Source organism: Mus caroli, unplaced genomic scaffold, assembly GCF_978045245.1.
Source record: "Mus caroli unplaced genomic scaffold, Mus_caroli_1 scaffold_15, whole genome shotgun sequence".
Lineage (NCBI taxonomy): Eukaryota > Metazoa > Chordata > Mammalia > Rodentia > Muridae > Mus > Mus caroli.
Window position 1 is genome coordinate 17,117,101 of NW_028227270.1, and position 22,306 is coordinate 17,139,406.

The 22,306-nt window shown below is 36.0% G+C and overlaps 1 protein-coding gene across 3 annotated transcripts in view; it reads right to left on the reverse strand.

The window, feature by feature from the left end:
• The window catches only part of Adamts6 (ADAM metallopeptidase with thrombospondin type 1 motif 6), a 209,633-nt gene extending 188,594 nt beyond the window's left edge, over nucleotides 1-21,039 (reverse strand). Inside the window, exons 1-4 of one of the 3 annotated variants that reach the window (XM_085830867.1) lie at nucleotides 20,752-21,039; nucleotides 13,461-13,838; nucleotides 10,719-11,083; nucleotides 1,567-1,735 (exon numbers count right to left, since the gene is read on the reverse strand). In XM_085830867.1, coding sequence (XP_085686993.1) covers nucleotides 1,567-1,735; nucleotides 10,719-11,083; nucleotides 13,461-13,557 — 631 coding nt within the window. In that variant the 5' untranslated portion in view covers nucleotides 13,558-13,838; nucleotides 20,752-21,039. Of the gene's footprint in view, nucleotides 1-1,566; nucleotides 1,736-10,718; nucleotides 11,084-13,460; nucleotides 13,839-20,280; nucleotides 20,527-20,751 lie in introns of those variants that run through there. The other 2 variants (XM_085830868.1, XM_021180030.3) reach the window with 2 other exon arrangements.
• Nucleotides 21,040-22,306: the final 1,267 nt, after the last annotated feature.

The window sequence follows — 22,306 nt, forward strand, 5'->3', positions numbered from 1 at the left end:
TTGCTCCTCCTCAGGCACTACCAAGGTCCAGCTAATAAAGTATTGGAATCTAGCAGTTAAAAGTCCTCTTTTGGGGCAGGAGAGATGGCTCAGCAGTTAAGAGCACTGACTGCTCTTTCGGAGGTCCTGAGTTCAAATCCCAGCAACCACATGGTGGCTCACAACCATCCATAATGAGATCTGACTCTCTCTTCTGGAGTGTCTGAAGACAGCTATAATAAATAAATAAATAAACAAATAAATAAATAAATAAATAAATCTTTAAAAAAAAAAGTCTGGGATATTTTTAAACCTTACTTAATAAGAAAGTATGCAGAATGAACAAAGAACTCCTAACACCCTTGAAAGAACCCTTAAACACCCATGAAAGAAAATGATCCTGTAATGAATACTTAGTAAAATCCAAGAATGATGGACTCACTCATCAACCTGGCAATCCATAACCAGAAAGAAAAAATCAGTTTAAAAAAGAAGGTCGTATTTGTTCAAGACAAGTGTGGTCTACATAGTAGGCTACAGGCTACCCAGGGCTACAAAGTGAGACCCAGTCCTAAGAAAAAGAACTATCTTTAAAGAGTAAAAGTGGTTTCCCTAACAATGATGATAAATAAAACGAGTGACTAATGTATGCTGAAATAAGCAAACTGGGGGGTTGGGAAACTCCAGCTACACTGGAGTTTTTGCTGTGCTGTGATGGAGTACGTCCTCTACATTTTTCTATTTTCATATTAGGACCCTAAGTCCCTACCTCTAGTCTCACTCTTCCTTTGGCTTGTATAGCTGCCAGAACAGGCTTTCTGTAACACACATAGGTTTATATCATTCCTGCTTCTTAAAAATCTTTCAGAAGATTTCCAGTACACAGTGAGTGAACTCTATAAGATGCTGAGTTCTTCCTGTTGGTCCCTTCTAATCTCTCTAGCTTAATTTCTCACAACTTGAGTGGTACTTGAGTACCACAAACTGCACCTCTATATCTCCAACCCATACATATGCTCACAGATAATACTATTAATGTATAGAATGTGACAATGTCTTTCACTCAGGATCTCATAACTCCTGCCTTCTCTCTGTGGAGCACTCTAGCAGGTGACCTTCTTTAGTCCCCTCAAGAGTCACATCTTCCATGAAACTTTGTTTTATCTCTGAAGCCTAGGTTTGCTGGCCCTACTGTATATGTGCAGTTCCCTATTCAATTCTATCACTACCTGTGAGCATTCTCTTTTTTAAAGTCTTCCAAGGGTATGTATTTCTGATACTAGAATGAAAATATCAGGTTAACCCAAGAGTGCTATGGAATACCTATGTATGCAAGTTGTAAATAATAAGGCACTTTTCTTCTCTTCAAAGAAAAGAACATCAAATTTTACATAGACATATTTTACAAATTTCTTTAACAGCTTCCAAACTGACTTAAAACTATTACTAGGTAATACTTTTAAAGATGGTTCTGGGCATGTTAACTCTAACCACCCAAGTCTTTATCATAGTTTTATTATTAATATTTTACTTTCCAGAAAAAAGAAACATCAGCAAGACACAATGCTCCCACAAGCTTCCACTCACCTGAAACCCCACAATGAGAATGATCATAGATATGTTGTTGCTGAAGAGTAGACTTTTTGTAAATAACATGAGGATGGCCATTTTCATAACTGAAATGTTTGGAATCCTCTGTAGTGTTCTTTAGAGGCTCAATAAAATATTCTTCATCTTCTGTAGCAATAATACCATGCTAAAAGAAGGAGCAACAAAGGATTTACCTAGAAGGGCCATTTTTTAAAATATCTTTATGACTAAAATTAAAAGATAATCTCTCCTCAAAACAGAAGTTAAAACACATGTTAATTTAAAATTTGTGTATTTTCCATATTAAGTAAAGCATTATGTAAATTTCTTCATGTTTTAAGAAGGGCAATTAAATACCTATATATGTTCTGCAATGTACTAAATATGTCAAATATACATTTTATCAACAATTTTTTGAGTAGTAGAGATGTCTATAAAAACTTAGTTCCTTTCCAGATTGTACTTAATTTCATTTTCTGGGCTAAGGAATACATTTGTTATTAAGCTTTACGCAATACAAAAGGGCAAAGGGCTATAAATCATCTTCAGGGTCAGTCCCTAAGTATCATTCCAGTGGAATTCTCTCCTTCCCTACAGCCAACTGAACGGAAAGCACTCCCAAATTTAGTAAAAGTAAAAGCCTTAGAAGGTTGCTAGATCCCTGAATGACCTCTTCTAAAACAGCCTGATGCAAACACTAACACATAGAAGAAGTGAACTTCTCTAGTGATAACCATGGATTTGAGGTTCATTAGTTAGTGATAGATTAATTAAGATGTTTTTATTTAAGATAAACTCCCTTTTGGATATGAAATAACAGGCTGAGAAATCAAGAAATTATATAATGCTGTATATACAAAGGAAGGCGAAACAACTTGCTGGAACTCAAGAGCTCCTGTTTCGTACAGTATCATACCATCTTAGGCCTGCTTAGTCATCTCCTATTTTTTACTTTTACCATATCTATATTTTTTAAACAAATATCCATTTCCTAACTAAAATTTCTTTGTTGTCGACTTTTTTCGTCCACCTTCTTGTTTTTATCATCCCCTCTGTTGTTATTTCCCTCCAAGTTGCTGACTTCTCTCTATAGAGCCTGGTGTTAGCTCTGCTGTTTATTTGTGCACTCATTTGATGTCACTGACCTTTTTTTCAGCACAAACTGAAATTTTTCATGTGGTATTTCAGTACCTTTGAGATCAGTACTTGAAGATGCATGCTTGTTTTTGTTTTCATTCTGTGTATGTGTATGAGACAGGTGTGTGTGTATGTGAGAGAGAGAGAGAGAGAGAGAAGAGAGAAAGAGAGAGAGAGAGAGAGAGAAATAGAGCAATTATTTCTGAGGGCTCAATCTTCAGTATTACTAGGAGAGTTGAAAATGAATCACTGTGATAAGAGTGATATCAAACTATATAAGATATATATTTTTATAATCAGTAACAGTTAACTAATATGTCATCAGTGAGGATGGACTGGAAATGCCAAAACCAAATGACAGTGTTTTATGAAGTTTAAAATTACTTAGGCCTAACAGGAAGGAGACTGAGGAAGGGAGAGAAAAGAAAGTGAAGCGAGGTTGTATAGATGAAAAGAGAAAGAAGGGGGTTAGAGGTGGATATATGGAGGGGTTGAGAAAAGGGAAAGACTTTAGAAAGCAAAAAAAAAAAATAAAGAATAAAACACTTCCCTCTGCCCAAAGAGTTTAAAAACCATAACTAGATGACTATGAAAAATGGAGTAAGAATAATTGTATAATAGAATTTAAAAGTAGTCCATAAAATAAAGTCATAATACTAGTAAATATAGAGAATGGGTAAATGATATAGGTTAAAAAAAAAACAGAAGAAAACGAAAAAAATTCAAAATGCAGTTGCCAAAGATGGAAAAAATATATCAACAAAATTAGAGGAATATATTAAGAAGAGTAGTGAGTGCAAATTAAAAAAAAAAAAAAAAAAAAAAAAAAGAAGTAAAATTCCGCTAAAAATCAAAGGAGGAACGAAGCAAGGGATATGGTGTAGCAGCTTTTCTTTGGAAACTCACAAATAGACTGGAGATTGTGAACTATATTCATAGAAGGATGATGGAGTCATTTGATCTCAGTCTATGGTCTTGTTCAATTTGTACTGAACATATATCGATGTCTGTCAGAGCCATCTTTACAATCACTGTTTGCTTTGTTGTCAGGTGCCCTTGTTGGCCGTAGCAAGTTTTGCATTCTATAGACTGGGCTGAAACTTGGATCTTCCTGAGACTCTCTAGATTAGACCCCTTGAGTGGCTATTTCAGCTGGGTCGTATCTCCAAGTGTGTTGGGTGTATGGGAGTAACCAAAAGCACAGAGATTAGTACAAACAGATCTGCTTTCATACTTTCAAGGCCTGCTAGTGGAGGGATGATGCCATATGTATCTTATACATTCCTAAAATTTCATTCTTGGGCTCAGAGAAATGAATGACAGTCAGGGTTTATTCCTCTTCTTGTTTCTTACTTACCAGGCTTGAATCTTATTTCCCTCAATAACTTGAGTTGTTTTTTTTTTTTTTTTTTTTTTGGTTTTTTTGTTTATCAAAGGCTTTCAATGCAATACTGATAATAGACCAGTATGACTACAGTGTCCTAGCTCTTCTGGGCCAAACCCTAGATTTCTGTCCTACCCTTTCTTCTAATCAGAAGTCTTAACAAAATTTACTTGTGTTTTTAAAACACTATGCTCAGTTTTCTAGTATGATGTTAAACTGCCTGGTAAAGTAATTTTATATAGATTTTGAAGTTGTAAATAGTATTAAGTTATTCCTCAGTGTTCATATTTAATAGAGGAACTATTACCCAAAGGGATAGAAACAGTAATAAAAATAATATAAAGTTACTAAGGACTCCTCTTTTTTGTGTGTGTGTGTAGCCCTGGCTGTCCTGGAACTCACTCTGTAGACCAGGCTGGCCTTGAACTCAGAAATCCACCTGCCTCTGCCTCCCTCCTGAGTGATGGGATTAAAGGCGTGGGCCACCACGCCCGGCTTGTCTGATTATGTCTTATGTATCTTTCTAAGCATGTAGTACTTAAAATAAATTTTTCTAAATAGAATCATAGAACTTTTGAAATTAAAGGGACATTAGAGATTACTTGGATTAGATGTTTTCAATGATTTTTTTTCTTTTTAGAGAAGAAAATAATTTTTCTCATAGGAAATATTATATGGATACTTAGTATACTGATTAATAAAAATATCGATGATTTTGAGCCCAACAATCCAAATCATGTAGAGTTCCCCAGAGTGTGGTTTTAAAATGAGTAATTTAGATTAACTTTCAGCCTCTCAGCTGAGGAAATAGGTTCAAAGAGTGTGTACTTTATTTGGTGTTAAAAGGTAGTTGTATTTAGAGTCATCATTTCATCTGACATAATTAGGAAAACAGGATTAGCTAAGAATAGAGTTCTTATTTATTTATTTAGTGACATTTTATTTTTCATGCAGGTAACTTATTTTTCACTAGCAAACTTTATTTAAACCTACTGCATATGAGACACATTGTGGGTTTCTAACTGATACAAAGATATGTAAGACATAATGATTTTCTCAAAGAAAGCAAGTAGTTTAGTTGAGAAATAAAACTTATAGTGGAAACATTGTACTGAACTTAATTAAAGCTTTAAGATTTGAGCTTCAACAGTATGACATTAACTGGAATATAAATGCTGTTTATGGTAAGTTCTAATTTAGCTAAGAGGATAAAGATGCCACTCCATTGAAACCCAGAAACTATAAGATATGACAACTGGGGTCTGGATTGATGGTTAAGAGCACTGACTGCTCTTCCAGATGTCCTGAGTTCAGTTCCCAGCAACCACATGGTGGCTCACCACCATCTGTAATGGGATCTGATGCCCTCTTCTGGTGTCTGAAGACCTCAGCAATGTACTTAAGAAAAAAAAAAAAGATCTGACAGCTGAAAAGGAGATGACTAAACAGGCCTAAGATGGTATGATACTGTACGAAACAGGAGCTCTTGAGTTCCAGCAAGTTGTTTCTCCTTCCTCTGTATATACAGCATTATATAATTTCTTGATTTCTCAGCCTGTTATTTCATATCCAAAAGGGAATTTATCTTAAATAAAAACATCTTAATTAAGTGCAAGAACCTAAGGAACAGAAACCCAGGTTACCTGGCACCATCAGAACCCAGTTCTCCCTCCACAGCAAGCCCTGGATACCCCAATACACTGGAAAAGCAAGACTCTGATTTAAAATCACATCTTTTGGTGATGATAGAGGACTTTAAGAAGGACATAAATAATTCCCTTACAGGAGAAAACAGGTAAACAAAAAGAAGCCCTTAAAGAGGAAATACAAAAATCCCTTAAATAAATACAGGAAAACAAAGTCAAAAAAGTGAAAGATTGGACAAAACCATCGAAGATCTAAAAATGGAAATAGAAACAATTAAGAAATCACAAAGAGAGACAACCTTGGAGATAGAAGACCTAGGAAAGAGATCAGGAGTTATAGATGCAAATATCACCAACAGAATACAAGAGAAGAGAGAATCTCAGGTGCAGAAAATAACATGCAAAACATTGACACAACAGTCAAAAGAAAATGCAAAATGCAAAATGTTCCTAACCCAAAACATCCAGGAAATTCAGGACACAATGAGAAGACAAAACCTAAAGATAGGTATAGAAGAAAGTGAAGATTTCCAACTTAGAGGGCCAAATATCTTCAACAAAATTATAGAAAAAAAATTCCCTAACTTAAATATACAAAAGCCTACAAAACTCCAGATAGATTAGACCAGAAAAGAAATTCCTCCCGTCACATAACAGTCAAAACACCAAATGCACAAAACAAAGAAAGAGTATAAAAAGCAGTAAGGGAAAAAGGTCAAATAACATATAAAGGCAGACCTATCAGAATTACACCAGACTTCTCAGCAGAGACTATGAAAGCCAGAAGATCCTGGGCAGATCTCATACAGACCCTAAGAGAACACAAATGCCAGCTCAGGCTACTATACCCAGCAAAACTCTCAATTACCATAGCTGGAAAAACCAAGATATTCCATGACAAAAACAAATTTACACAATATCTTTCCACAAATGCTGCCCTACAAAGGAAAATAGATGGAAAACTCCAACACAAGGAGGGAAACTATACCCTAGAAAAAGCAAGAAAGTAATCTTTCAACAAACCCAAAAGAAGATAGCCACACAAACAATTCCACCTCTAACAACAAAAATAACAGGAAGCAACAATCACTAGTCCTCAATATTTCTTAACATCAATGGACTCAAATCCCCAATACCGAGAAGCACCTAAAGAAATGTTCAACATCTGTAAGTCATCAAGGAAATGCAAATCAAAACAACCCTGAGAGTCCACCTTACACCAATAAGAACGGCTAAGATCAAAAACTCAGGTGACAGCAGATGCTGGCAAGGATGTGCAGAAAGAGGAACACTCCCCCACTGCTGGTGGGATTGCAAGTTGGTACAACCACTCTGGTAATCAGTCTGGTGGTTCCTCAGAAAACTGGTCATAGTAATACCTGAGGACTCAGCTATACCACTCCTGGGAATATACCCAGAAGATGTTCCAATGTTTAACTAGGACACATGCTCCACTATGTTTATAACAGCCATATATATAATAGCCAGAAGCTGGAAACAACCCATATGTCCCTCAACAGAGGAATGGATACAGAAAATGTGGTTCATTTACACAATGGAGTACTACTCAGCTATTAAAAACAATGACTTCATGAAATTCGCAGGCAAATGGATGGATCTAGAAAAAATCATCCTGAGTGAGGTAATTCAGTCACAAAAGAATACACATGGTATGTACTCACTGATAAGTGGATAGATATTAGGCAAAAAGCATGTAATATTCATGATATAACTCACGGACCACATGAAGTCAAGAGGAAGGAAGACCAAAGCGTGGTTGCTTCAGTTCTACTTAGAAGAGGGAACAATGTAATCAAGGGATGTAGGGAGTGGGAGGGACTTGGGAGGAAGAGAGGAGGAGCACGGGAAAGAGAGGGGTAGAATCAGCTATGGGAGGAGATTGAACAAAGGTGCATAGCAATGGGGGACGGGGAACTGGAGGTAGCAACCAGAAAATCCCAGATGCCAGGAAAGTAAGAGTCTCCCAGGACCCCACGGGGATGACATTAGCTGAAATACCCCCAAAAGGAGAGGGAGAACCTGTTGAGACTATATCCAGAGTTAGGCATGCCTCTCACACTCCGCCTCCCCCCCCCACACACACACACACACACTGAGGTCACCCATGCATTTCCAAAATTTTTACCTATAATTGCTGTCTAAAGGAAATACAGTGACAAAGAGTAGAAGAGAGACTGAAGCAAAGATCATCCAGAGACTTCTCCACCTGGGGATCCATCCCCACACGCAGACACCAAACCCAGACACTACTGTGGATGCCAAGAAATGCTTGCTGACAGGAGCCTGATACAGGAGCCTGAGAGGCTCTGCCAGATCCTGACCAATACAGATGCAGATGCTCATAGCCAACCATCTGACTGAGTACAGGGACCCCAATGGAGGAGTTAGGGGAAGGACTGAAAGAGCTGAAGGGGCTTTATCTGGCATCAATGGGAGAGCAGGCCCTTGGTCATGTGAAGGCTTGATGCCCCAGTATAGAGGAATGCTAGGGAGGTGAGGCGGGAGTGGGTAGGTAGGTGGGTGGAGGAGCACCCTCATAGAAGCAGGGTAAGGAGGGTTGGATAGAAGGTTTCCAGACAGGAAACCGGGAAAGGAAATAACATTGGAAATGTAAACAAATAAAATATCCAATTGTTAAAAAAGAGAGCAGAAGAGGCACATTAGATAAACAATAAAGACATAGACACTTTCTTTAATAAAATTATAACAGAAATGTACTACATCTAGAGAAAAAAATTATACATTCAAAGAACTATTTAGACCCTCATAGACATGACCAGAAAAAAAAAAAACTTTCCACAAATTGAAAAATCTCTACAATAAAAATTATAAGGCACTGAATACAAAAAAATTAAATATATCTGAAAATAGACTTCCCTTGTTCATGAACTGAAAAAAAATCAATATTGCAAAAATTTCTATGCTATATACCACCTACAGCAATCTATTCAATAAAATCAACATCAAAATTCTAACGGCATTGTTTACAGAAGGAGAAAACAATCATAAAAATTTTTTATAGAAGAACAAAAGACAACAGTAAAAATCAATCTCAGTAGAAGGAGTCACAACACCCAATACCAAATATACTAAAGAGCCGCAGAAAGTAACAGGAACAAAAATTACAGGACTGGCAAAAAGTTGGTCTTTTGACCAGTGAAACAGAATAGAGGTCACAAAAATCAACTTACACAGCTATGCCCACATGCACCCTAGTTAGGTTCCTATTGCTGTGATAAAATATCATGAGCAAAACCAACTTGGGGCACAAGGATTTATTTCATCTTGCAATTTACAGAGATCATCCATCATCCAGGGCATGAACTCAAGGGGAGAACCTGGAGGCAGGAACTGAACCTGAACAGGAACCTGGAGGCAGGAACTGAACCCGAGACCATGAAGGAACACTATTTACTGGCTGGCTCCTCTTGCTTTTTTATACAGCCCAGAGCCTGCTGTCAGGAGGTAAACCGGTATGCACCATTCATAGTGGGATAGAGCCTTCTACATCAATGATCAATCCAGAAAAATGTCCTACAAGTGTGTTTACAGGCAAATCTAATGAAATCATTTTCTCAATTAAGGATTCCTCTTCTGAAATGACTCTAGCTTTGTGTCAAGTTGAGAAAATGTTAACACGTACTGTGCTAGGAAAATGAAATTTCCACACAAAAAATGAAACTAAAACCATATCTCAATTAGCCCTAACACACATCTAAAATAGATCAAATACCTTAGTTAATATAAGACCTGAAACTTTGATATTGCTATAGAAAAATAACTTAAGCCATAAGTAGAGGCAAGGGTTTTCTGAATACCACCCCAATAACACAAGAAATAATCTCAAGATTTGACAAATGAAATTAACAATCTTCTATACAGCAAAGTAAGCAATCACCAGAACTAAAAGACAATGTATAGAATGGTAATGAGTAAATATTTACTAACTATATATCAGCTAGACTATATGTACCTTGCATATAAATCATCTAATCAACAATGATATAACTAATTGAACAGATAGTTCTTAATAGAAGAAATGCAAATGGCCAATAAATACTGAAGAAGAGTTCAATATCCCTAGCCATTGGGGAGATGCATATAAGACTTCTTTAAGATTTGTCTCATCCCAGTAGAATAGACATTGCCCTGAAAAGTAATGCTGGCAAGGCCATGGATGACAGGAATCTGTATGCACTGCTGGTAGGAATACAAACTTGTGTGTAGGCATACAGTGAAAATCAGATTGAAGAACCTCCAAAAAACTACCAACATGACCTAGCTTGACTACTCCTGGATATACTAAGTCAACATGTCACAAAGGTAATTATACATCCACATTATAGCTGTCTGCTCACAACAGCCAGAAGATAAAATCAGCCTAGATGTCCACCAAGAGATGAATGGTTAAAGAAAAAGAAATGATGATAAATGCACACAATAGAATTGTCTTTAGCCATCAATAAAGATGCAATTATGGCATTTTAAAGAGGGAACCAGGAAGGAAGACTAGGGGTGGAAATGCCCAGTTGAATGGCCAGGTTCACATGCAGTATGGGTGCATCCTGGGTAACTTAATAACTGAAAAATGAGAGGAGAATGGCCCCATTTGCCTTTGAATGGCAAGTGTACAAACAAGTAGAAGGAATTCTGAATATATCTCAATCCCAAACTCTTTAGACACTGGTGAAAGTAGCCCACTTAGCCATTGACCCCATTCCCCACCATCCCAGGCCTTCTGGCCAGGTTGACACATTGTTGCTAGAAACATCATCTCATTAGTTCTCCCCACAACTCCAAGATTACATAGCAAAAATAAAGGTAAGAGAATCAGGAATGATGAACATAAAATTATTATCTTTCTACTTAAATTTTATTTATCTACTTATTTTAAGCTGAGAAAAGACATTTACATTGTGAATTTATTTTCCCATTAGAAATTTAAAATTATATTTACTTACCAATCCAACACAGTTGCTTAAAGCTACTTTAGTTGTACTATGTTGATCTTGCAAGTATCCTGTGTAGTGACAGTTGTCTAAAAAATCATGTTTCCACTGGGGTCCATCTTTCCCCCAATACTCTACTGTAAAATGTTTGGACACAAAATTTGTATTGAGAGTCAAGTTTAGGTGAAAGTGCTTGCCATAGGCTGAAAGTTTAAAAAATAATTTAGACACTGCCTGCTGTGGATCAAGAAGGTCCATACTCCGTCTTCTCCTTGAGTGTTTATCATTTTTCACAGTAAAGCTGAGAAAAGCTCCATTTTGGTCAACTCTTATTGGAATAGTTAGCTGGTAGTGTTCAAGATAAGTCAGGAATTCCTCTTTGTAATCCCAAGGCAGAGGATCCAGAAAAAGCACATGGAAGAAAAGAACATTTAACAGAACAAAGAGGTAGCAACATGAGCAATGATGGCAATTGAAAGCATACATCATTCTATGCAAGGTGTGAGTGAAAAATGATATAGTAAACAGAATGAAAAAGTAAAATAAAAACTTAAGTTTCAATAGTTTCATTCCTCAAAACAGTATTATTTTAAAAAAATTATTTATGAGGGACTAGTCTTCTTTCCTAAATTTAATTTTTAATATATAGATTTCAAAAGTTTTTCTAGGAGTACAGAAATCTTACATGAACAAAAAGTACATACACATTTAAAAAAAAAAAATGCTTAGCTCAGATAAAGTAACTTTGTAAGCCACCCAAATCCCTATGGCTCTGAAGAAACTATCTTCAAAGAACAAAATCATCACTAAGAATGAGAAAGGCTATGGTTACTTTAGAAACCAATCTGACATTTCTTCAAAATATTAAATAAAATTATCAGATAAATTAGCTATAATTCTACTCCCAGGTACATACATACACACACACACACACAGCAAAAAAAAAAAAAAAAAAAAAAAATCTGTGTGTGAATGCTTATACCAGGACTGTTCATCAGAGCCCAAGAAAGAAAGAATGCAACCCTCCATCGCCTGATGATTACTAAGCAGGTTGTGATAAGCTAGCTAATATTATTCTCAAAAAAAAAAAAAAAGGAAAGGAAACCAGCACTGATATGTGTTATTACATGTCAATGACCTTTCATGAAAATTGCCTTTTTTTTTAAGCCCTTACTGTCCTGGAACTCACTCTGTTGACCATTCTGGCCTTAGTAAGAGATCTGCCTGCCTCCTCCTCCCCAATGCTGGAATTAAAGGTGTGTGCCATCATGGCAACTGACTTCTTAATCAAAGTTCATTTTCTAAGAAGAAAATCATTATACTTAGTAAAAGAAGCCAATCACAAAAGACTGAATATGACATAGTTCTATTTCGGTGAAGTAGAGGCAAATCTCTAGACATAAAGAGTTCAAATTGTAGAAATTGCCTAGGACTAGGGAATTTAGAAGTGACTCTCAATGGGCACAGATTTTTGTTTTTATTTCTAAGAAAAATATTAAAATGCACTAAAGCTGTTTATGGTAATACTGTGCAGTTCTAAAACCTACTAACAACCATTGAGATGTACTCTTTAGTGGATGTATTATATGTATATTATATCTCAATAAAATGTTAAAAATCAAGAGTGTAACAAAAAATTAGAGAACAATTAAACATTTTATTTGTTATCTTTTATTTTATGTTCATAACTATTTTAAATCTACATGTATGTATATTCACCATGTATGCACTCAGTTTCCTTCGACACCAGAGAGCATGGTCTGAAGTTTCAGATAGATGGGAACTGTCATATGAGTGCTTGTAGCTAAGCATGGATCCTCTGCAAGTTCATTCAGCGTTCTTAACCACTGCACCTTCTCTCCAGCCCCACAGTTTTCTTATTTAGATTAGTGACTCATCCCTTTCTTAGCCAGACCTTTATTCAGGTAGGTTTGCCACTAGGAGAAAACCAGTTTATCAGCACACTGCTTCAGTGACCACGCACAGAATTTATTCCATAACTATAAAGTCCTAGAAAACTATAACCGGTGAAAATAATTTAAAATATTTTATGAGTAAGAGCCAACTAAATGTTATAGTTTTGTTGATCTACTTTCAAAGGTATACTCTTTACACACATACTTCCAAATACCTTCATCAGCATGAAAAAATTATTTGTTACTGGGTATTCATGGGAGAAAAATCCAAAAGGTCTAGCTTTCAATAACTCTATAAGAAATGAACTGGGCCAGGAAATACAATACGACATTTCCTTTTTTTGCACTTTCTTTGCTGAGGTTGTTTCTATCATATAAAGTTCAATTGTCTGAATTAAAATGATAAGGATAAAAAATGATAAAGATAAAAATCCTTATGTTTGGAAAAGTATTTTATTACTACTTTGTGTTTTAAAGAAAGGGTTCATATTTAAATCTGCATTAAAATGAATCTGATTTCTTCCTCTTCTACAATGCAAATATTTGAATTCCGTCTGAAAGTAACCTAGCTCAAAACCATAGCAATGAATGAGTCTATTAAGATTTAGAACATAGGGAAAGCGCAGCTTGGAGTATATCATCTTCTAAGAAAGATAGTCAACTCTAAAACCCAGTGAAGCATTATCTCAGAAGGACAAGTGGAACATCCTCTTAACAATACCCTTGTTTTTTTCTCCATCGGACTAAATATCCCCAAGAAACTATTTACCAAACTAAGTACTCAGAGTTTTTATTTTGTGACCATTTCTATTTCAAGTTTCAAAATCAGAAATCCTACCTTGAGAACTATATGAAAGTCTGTGGTCACTATAAAATTCTGATGAGGCCATGATGAGGCTCAGAATCCAAGTCAACGTTTTCCACGAAATTTCCATAATTTGGAAAACTGAATGGTTTTTGGAGGCTACCTATGAGCTAGAGAGTCAATAGCATACCAATATCGAAGCATAACAATCTTAATTCTTTAATCCTTCTTGCAAATAAGTTGTTAGATACTCCACTGTTTAACGAGTACTCTTCCCCAACATCTTGCACTTTCTTCTATGTCTGGATTCATTTTTCCAATCCAAAAATGAAGAAAATAACGATGATGAAATTTTTTCATTAGCAAAGCTCAGAGTGATAGGTCACTTAAATATGGTGGCCACTTTTTAACCTAGAGGGACAAAAAATCTGAATTAACTGAAAAATATCATGAATGAACATATGTACTACAGATTAAAGAATACTTACCAAATAACATAAATTCCAAATAACTTAATGTAGTTTACACAATATCAGAAACCTAAATGGCTAGCAGGATAATTCCATGACAGCTAAATAATCAAAGAAAGAATCTTGGAGCTATAGATTATAGAGTACTTTTTGATGCACAATGTTTGAGAAGTAATAAAAAAAAAAGAGGAGGAAGAGGGCATGGGAAGAAATCTGAAGAAGAGACTATGTAATCATTTAAAAATAAAACTCTGAAGATAACAACAGAGAGGTATAATGTGCTAAGTGCCTTTTAATAACATAAAAACAGACAAACTGCATAGTCTAAGTCACTCATATGTACTGGACAAATAGCATGTGATTCCATTCCTCAACTAAGTGTTTTAAGCCCATTCATATTTCAAGACTGCTGTGCTACTTTATGGGCACCAGTGCTTTGTTCTGACAACTTGGATCTACAAATGCACATGAGATTTATCAACTGTCTATGAACACCTAGGTACTATGACAACCTAAACTTCTTAAGAACTGACCCAATTTATGCTACAGCAGAATTTATCTAGAAGTCTTACAGGACGTATTAAGCAACTCAAGTAAAGTAATTTCAACTCCGTATAATGTACTTGAGAAGACAAGAAGTTTTTACAGCTTCACTCCAATATTATACCTTTCAAATCCTATTTCATACATCTTACTTTTGATTAATAATCTCACTCAGAATTCATGGCCTCAAAATATTTACATATGTGACCACTTGACTGACCAACAGATAGAATATCAGAATTACTATCCTCATATTCCTATTGTGTATATAACTATGCCACAGCTCAAAATCTGATTTCTATAATACTATATCTGATTTTGGAATAAAAGTTATATCACCTCTGTAAGATATAGTAATACAAATATGATATCAAAAAGGTAGTAGAAGATATTAAAAATATTATCCCAAATATTTAATGTGCATAATAGTCACATAATAAATATTTGCCATATTTGTTGCTTTAAAATAAATGAATAAATAAACCAATAGTGAATAAAATATAATCAGTTAGGCATATAGAAGGATAAAAGTCTGTGCAATTATTCATTCCCTTTAAAGCTGGAAATACAGGTTATTATAACTACCTGAAATTCCTCACATTCAGTCCTACAAGTAACCAAACTCCTGGCCTTTGGAAAAGTTAATTCATTGATCAACAATATGGCTTTTTCTATGTTTAAAAATGACATTATATCAATAATAGAATACAGAAAAGATTAAAACACAATCCTTGTCCTTGATGAGGAATGTATAATGTAAGTAACAGAAAATTTAAAAAAATAATTGTTAAAGCCCAAGTGAAGTTAAAAAACATGTTATAGTAATCAAACGTAGGAAATTATCTCTAAGTCAGTGAAGATGGATTAAGGAAAACTAGTGCAAAACAGCACCTGAGACAGATCTTGGAAATGAGAGGAATTTCACTAGTCATATTGATAGATATAACCATTACTGATAGAAGAAACTCATTCGAGAAGGCCTAGATGGCAGGCAGTGCAGATGAAGCAAATGCATACTAACATTAATAATAATAGAAAGAGGAAATTTGGTTCCTGTGCAAAAGCATAAACAGTAACATACAGGAAAGTGGTTTAAGGTCAGACCAAAAATACGATACTGAAATTATAGATTACGTCCACCAGTCTTCACGTACTAAGTAACAGCACCCCGTAGTAAGGCAGGTTCCGCCAGATTTCATAGGGACTGTTACTTTTTTCCCCCTTTTTTTTTGGGGGGGGGTGGTTTTTTTTTTGGTTTTTCGAGACAGTGCTGGAATTAAAGGCGTGCGCCACCACGCCCGGCTCCCCTTGTTTTTTTGTTTTTGTTTTTTGTTTTTTGTTTTTTGTTTTTTGTTTTTTTCGAGACAGGGTTTCTCTGTGTATCCCTGGCTGTCCTGGAACTCACTCTGTAGACCAGGCTGGCCTCGAATTCGAAATCTGCCTGCCTCTGCCTTCCAAGTGCTGGAATTAAAGGTGTATGCCACCACCACACGGCAAGGGGCTGTCTCTTAACAGACATACTCTTAAAAACAACAACAAACAAACAAACAAACAAACAGACACACTCTTCTGTCATCCTCATCCCTTGAATAATTTAATTTTGATCAATAAAATGTCTCAATACTGAAAGGATGCCACTTCATGATTCGATAACAAAAGATTCTGGCTCAGAATCTTGGTACTAGACTTTGTTTCTTTGGCTTAAATGAAGCAACTTAATATTAATACTAAGATATTCACAAAAAAGAAATCAGAGCAATCTCTACCTAGTGCTGACAAGAAGCTGAACCTCCCACTCCATCCACGAGCACACTAGTAAGTAAATCCTGCCCCAGAATCCTTAGAAGGCCGTTCTTCACCAATGGGGCTTCCTGTAAAGAACTCGGTCCTTACCAATACTTTGATTATAACCTCACCAGGACACAGTTAGTCATAGCTGGACTCATAGAAACTGGCATAGTGAATATGTGCTAAATTATTTACTCGGTATTTGTTATGTAGCAATTGATAATTAATACAGCCATGAATTAAGACATTAAGAAATTGGCATTCACAGAGATCAAGTGGCTAGAAAATAAGTGAGTTAATATTTAAATAACATGGCTGTCCGGCTGAAAAATCTAAATTTTGTGTATTATATTACACTTCTAGCTTAAGGAACTATTTTGAATATTCAATAGTAGTTCTCTACAACCATGTTGTATAGTATAGTCACATGTGGAATTTGTTAGGGTGAACAGTTTTTTTAAAGCAACTTTGCATAGGGTTGTTTTATCTTAAAACTTCTATTTCTATTTAGTCGAGACAAAAAGTACATACTCACAAGTTTTAAATTCTATAAACTAAATCCTACCATTTATTCAATTACAATAAATAACTGAATTATTGTCTTGGTTGCAACCTTCTCATAGATGGTTACTCCGAACCTAACGGTGAAATATTAATGTATAATTATTGCGTCATGAATAACATCCTTCCTTAGTGTGTTAGTTTTTCAAGGCACTCGAATGCCTTCAGTAATAACATCTGACATCAAGTGGGCCCTCCATTAACTTTACATTTAATCTTCATTTAGAGAAGAATGTATAATTAGCATGTTTGAGTTCATTTTCTAGCATTCATGATAAGATTTACATTAAATTATCCACAGCTTTCCTTTTGTCTTCTTGGACACTGAAACTAATGGCAAAGCTACAAGACAGTGGTCTTGATTTAGAGTTCATTTCCCCCCTTTAGAAATTTCATGTTCTTCATTGAGAAGTTTCTGAGCTACTACCTTTTCTAACACTATCCTATAAAAACCTAAGTTAACTAAGCTAGCAGCATTAATAGGAAAAGTGAGTAACTAAAGTGACTTACCCAGTAAGAAAAGCATTGGTACATAATAGAAAGAACAGGAGTTCCTGAACTAAATAGACTGAAGTGTGTGGTCTTGTTCATCACTAGATACAGTATCTGGTATATGGACACTCAATCACTTAGAGTCCTTTCTCCTTGCCTCCTCATTATCTTTTAAACCCTCAATGGTCAGAGAGAAAACTTAACACTACATATTAATGCTCAGTTGGCTAGAGCTCAATTAAAATTACTACTAGAATATCGAATCACTCTTAGTCGCCCACACAGTACAAGTGAAATGTTTTAACCTACTTTCTGACACTTGCTGGGAAAGCTAATCTAGATGCCACAATAAAGTATGTGGAAAGAAAATAATTTTTAAAGTTCACCTAACACTAAAATGCTAATAAATATCCAGAAGTCACAATGCATTAAACTGTTTAAATTGTATAAGAACAGCAGTATTATTATTTTGTGCAAAACATAAAGGCTTGACTTCAAGCTACAAAACTCCTGAATCTGTTTTTTCAACTACAAAATTGAAACAGTAATATCTATCTTACAAAGACTTTGTGAGAGAACAAATTAGATTACACCAGAGAGCATGTCTCTATTTCAATGGAGTGACTAAACAAAAGTTATCTCTCCCCTCTTCCTATACAGCATTACTTTTCAAAGTTTTTCCTTCAAAACTAGTTTCATAGTCCTCCTCCATAGAAAATGTGGAATAGTAGGATATCATGGATCCAATATGGAAACTGCCATCTCTTTTAAACCAGAGTAGAGAACCTAGGCTATGATAATTATATAAGAAAAATACCCAGTTCACTTTGATTTTTTGTATATGACTTTTACTCATACTATAAATAAGCCAGCCGGCAGTTTAAAGGATAATTTAACTGCTTCCATATTTTTAAGCTACACTAGCTATGTAGAAGAAATAATACCAAACAGCTTGTACTACAGTGATTCTCTCAGTAGTTTGCCCTAGTTGAAGCCTCTTACTTGATTTTTTCTTTATGGCCTGACTTTCCACTCAAGTGATGTAGAAGTAGCTAAAGTAATAATTTCCTCTCATTAACTGTTATGAAGCTAGAAAACATAATTAACTATTTCCCAATTTTTTCCATCCATCTTAATTCTGGATGTTTCTTTTAAAGCTGATTTGGTTTCCATGGAAAAAGCAACAGTACCATGATCCTTTTAGGCTCTTTATTTTTAAACATGAAAAACCTTGCATTTCATTTTCAATTTTTTTCCTCTCAACAAATACTTATTAACTATTGTATTCTAAAGACACAACAAGATTCTAATTATAAAAGATTTTGATCACTTATAAATTTTGTAAGATTTGTCACCAAAGAAAAGTATAATTAAACACAAGATTTACTCAAAACTTATCTATTAAGAAAAGCAACAATACAAAACAAAATTTCTCAAAATAAATCTCTAAATTCCATTATTCTCTCAAAGCTAAAGGCAAATACAAGCTACTTGTATTGAAACATTTTTTTTCCTTAAAAAATGACTTTTCTCTTTCTTGGTATTAGTGTAAAATACTGATAACCAACTTTGGTTTTGGATTTGTTTTTGTAAAACTATGACAAATTATCTACATCTTTTTTCTCCCCCTTCCCACAAAATCCAAATATGCTATTACCTTTCCTTAATATGATAACTCAATTCATCTGTTGCTAAGCTCACAAACAGCAAGATTTGGCACACAGACCCACCCTAAACCACTAGTAGCTACTTTTGGTTGCTAAGGAAATGAAGAGGAAGTAGTAAAAACAGACAAGAATAGAGAGAAATTTTGCAGGTTTTTAGACTAAACATAAAAATTATTTACAATATTTCAGTCTTAATGATTGGAAGATTTCCTCTGAGGAATAACAAAAAATATTAATATAACTACACAGAAAAATTTGCTGCCAGTTGTGACAAATGAATGATTTGCTTTAATGTAGCACACTCCAAAGAATCACTAATATTCACATATAAGCATCAAGTTAATATAAACAAGACTGCACTACTACTTTGGTGAAAATAATTATCTTCAAAATTAATTTTCTAAGTTGCCTTTAAGTGCACCAGTTTTACATTGCCTTTCTTTCCCTGTCATGAATTTTAAGGGCTGCAAATTCACCACTAAATACTTCAGTCTAATCAAAATAATCTTAAGAAAAGAAATGAAAAAGAAAGAAAAAATAGTACAAAAATTCTGAACATAAGAGAGTAAATTGAAAATTATATTCAGTGTATTTTTTTTAAGTTGCAAGCAATGGTTTGGTTTTCCTTTTCTCCCCTCTTCTCTGCACACCCTCCCACAACCCCCCTTCCCATTCCACTTCATCCAGACAGAGGGTAACAGTCTGAGCTGCCCTGGTTGAGTTGATCCTAAAGTTAACATTCAGCAGCCCATTTCCAGACAGCAGCGCTAAATCTATTTGGATAAAACGCGTGTGACCCAGACAGTTGGCATTTGGCCCAAACGCGTTGCACCAGCAGCTCAAATAAAAACAAGAGTAAGAAACTTACTCTCTTGTTCCCTCTCAGTGTGCTTTCTTACTCTGGCTTGCTCTCTTTGCCCCTAATACAAGTGGACAGCTTATCAAAAACAGAAATTATAGCATATATTATCAGAAAGATTTTCCAATACTCCCTTCAGCACTCTTGTTCTCTCTCCCCAATCACTGAACTTCAGTCTTATACACCATATACAGACATACTCTGATAAACAAGGCTCCAGAGAGTTATGAGTCTAGCATGGCCCAAGTGGGCAAAAGTAAATCAAAACCACACGCTTTCATCTCTTTGATTAGCCTATTAAGAGCTTAACATATCCTAGAGCATCGGTGCTCAGCCAGCACACTACTGCTACCCTGAGAGCACAGGCATGAAATATGCACTTGTCTGAATACTAAAGACACTGACATGAAACGGATTCTCAGAAGGCAATTGCATAAGTCTGGAAATCGATTAAAAGCACACATCATCATTACCTTCTCCACGCTATCTGGTGATTAGTTAAAAGTCCACGATGATCATAATCAAGTCCACTTCGCACAACATGTAAATTCATACAATAAGCGCGTATTTTCACATTATAAAATACCTGTAAGCCCCGGAATTTTACATCCACGAGTAGACTAGAGTTTAAAAGATTTCTATCTGTAATGTGAGTTTAGTGAAACTCACTTCTTGCCATAAAGCACGCACGCGCGCGTAGACACAACACAGGGAGAGAGAGAGAGAGAGAGAGAGAGAGAGAGAGAGAGAGAGAGAGAGAGAGAGAGAGAGAGAGAAGAGGGGGAGGGAAGGAGAGGGAGAGAAGGGGAGAGAGGGAGAGAGGGAGAGGGAAAGGGAGACGGAGAGACAGAGAGAGAATATCTAAGCGTTATTCGGAAGATAAGCAAAGCACAAGTTGTTTTTTTTTTTTAAGGTTTCATTGAATATTGTGAAGTCTTCCTTACCGTTTTCATCTTCAAATTTGATAAAAAGTAAATTTCAAACAATAGAGATTGCACTGGACGACTCACGTACTCCCTTCTGTCTTTTCTTTTTGCCCGCCCCCCCTTGCAAAGCCACACCAGCCAGTTATTCTGCAGCCAGAATAAAACCCTATAGTCTCGCTAACTGGAGTTTTAAAGAACAGACTTTCCGATTTGGCAGTTTCAAAAAAAAAAGGAAAGGAAAGAAAGAAAAAGAAAAGAAAAAAATCCGTTCAATACATCCAAGGCTATCAACCTGAGAAGTGCTTTGCAACCCCCAACTCACTCCCTCCCTCCCCCCACCCACCCACCCCCCCTCAAAAAAAAAAAAAAAAGGAAAAAAGAAAGAAGAGGGGAAAGGCTTATTAGGGGTGGAAGTGGTGCCCTCTCTTCCTGGACAGCTGAGTGCCTTTGCTATGCAAATAACATGTGCAGAGCATCAAAAGGTATCAGGAGAGAGAAGACAAGAGGAGCAGGAAGGGCAGGAAAAGTTTTGTTGAAGTAGCCCTCGAGCTCACTGCCGGCCCCAAGCCAACTTCAATTGCAGCAGAAGAAAATTTTGGCAGCTTTCCTCAGAGGCAGAACAAACTGACGTCAGTCTGCAGATGTGCCTCGGCTGCGTCGGGTGCGCATGTGTCCTGGGTCGTCACGTGGAGGGGGAGGGGAAGTAGAGGTACAATCAGGGTATCCAACCACCAGCCATTCAGAAGGGGTTAGACAATGTCAACTTTTCCACCCTGTGAATGAGAGAAACTCCGGCCCTCTAACCTCTCTCCCCTAACCCACCCCGCCTATTTCCTCCTCCTCTAACCTCTGGAGTCTTGTCTGGTTTGTTATTTACAATTCTTGGAAAAAGGAAAGGCACGGGGTAGGGGGTGGGGGATGGGGTGGATAGACTAATGTCACTGTTAGATTTTTTGGTGTCATTCTCTGACTTTTGTTTGTTTGTTTTATTTTAATTTCTGCAGTAAATATTTAAAAGTTATTCATAAAATTTGTCATGTAAGGAGTTAGATCAGTAGAGCAAAATTTCAAGACTTAAAGACATGTACAAAACGCCTGTGTGTTGAATATAAACTTCAACAAGTGAAAATACCACCAAAAGAATAAAAACGAAACGAAATTGAGACCTGCACATTTTCCATGTGATTATCGACTTCAGGTTATGTGGAACTATAAAAGGAAAAGGGGGTGGGGAGTGTGGCATTATTTCCAGATGAGAGACTAGATGGTGTTTTAAACTGCACCAGGGAAAGCCACAAGTGAGGGGGGATTTCGTTTTATTTGTTTTTTGTTTGTTTGTTTGTTTTTGCTTGTTTGTAGTACATTAAAAGAAACTTCAATGATTGCTCAAAAGAAAATAAAGCCTAAGTCAGCCCCCTAAAAAGGTTGGGGGGGGGTGGGGTGGGGACCGCACGACAACACGGGAGCCCTGCTGAGATTTCAAGATAAACAAACAAAACATTAGAACCGGTTCTTCTAGCTTTCCAATCCCACCTCCCCCTCCACATCAGCTGCCAGTTCAGCCTTTAAAGAT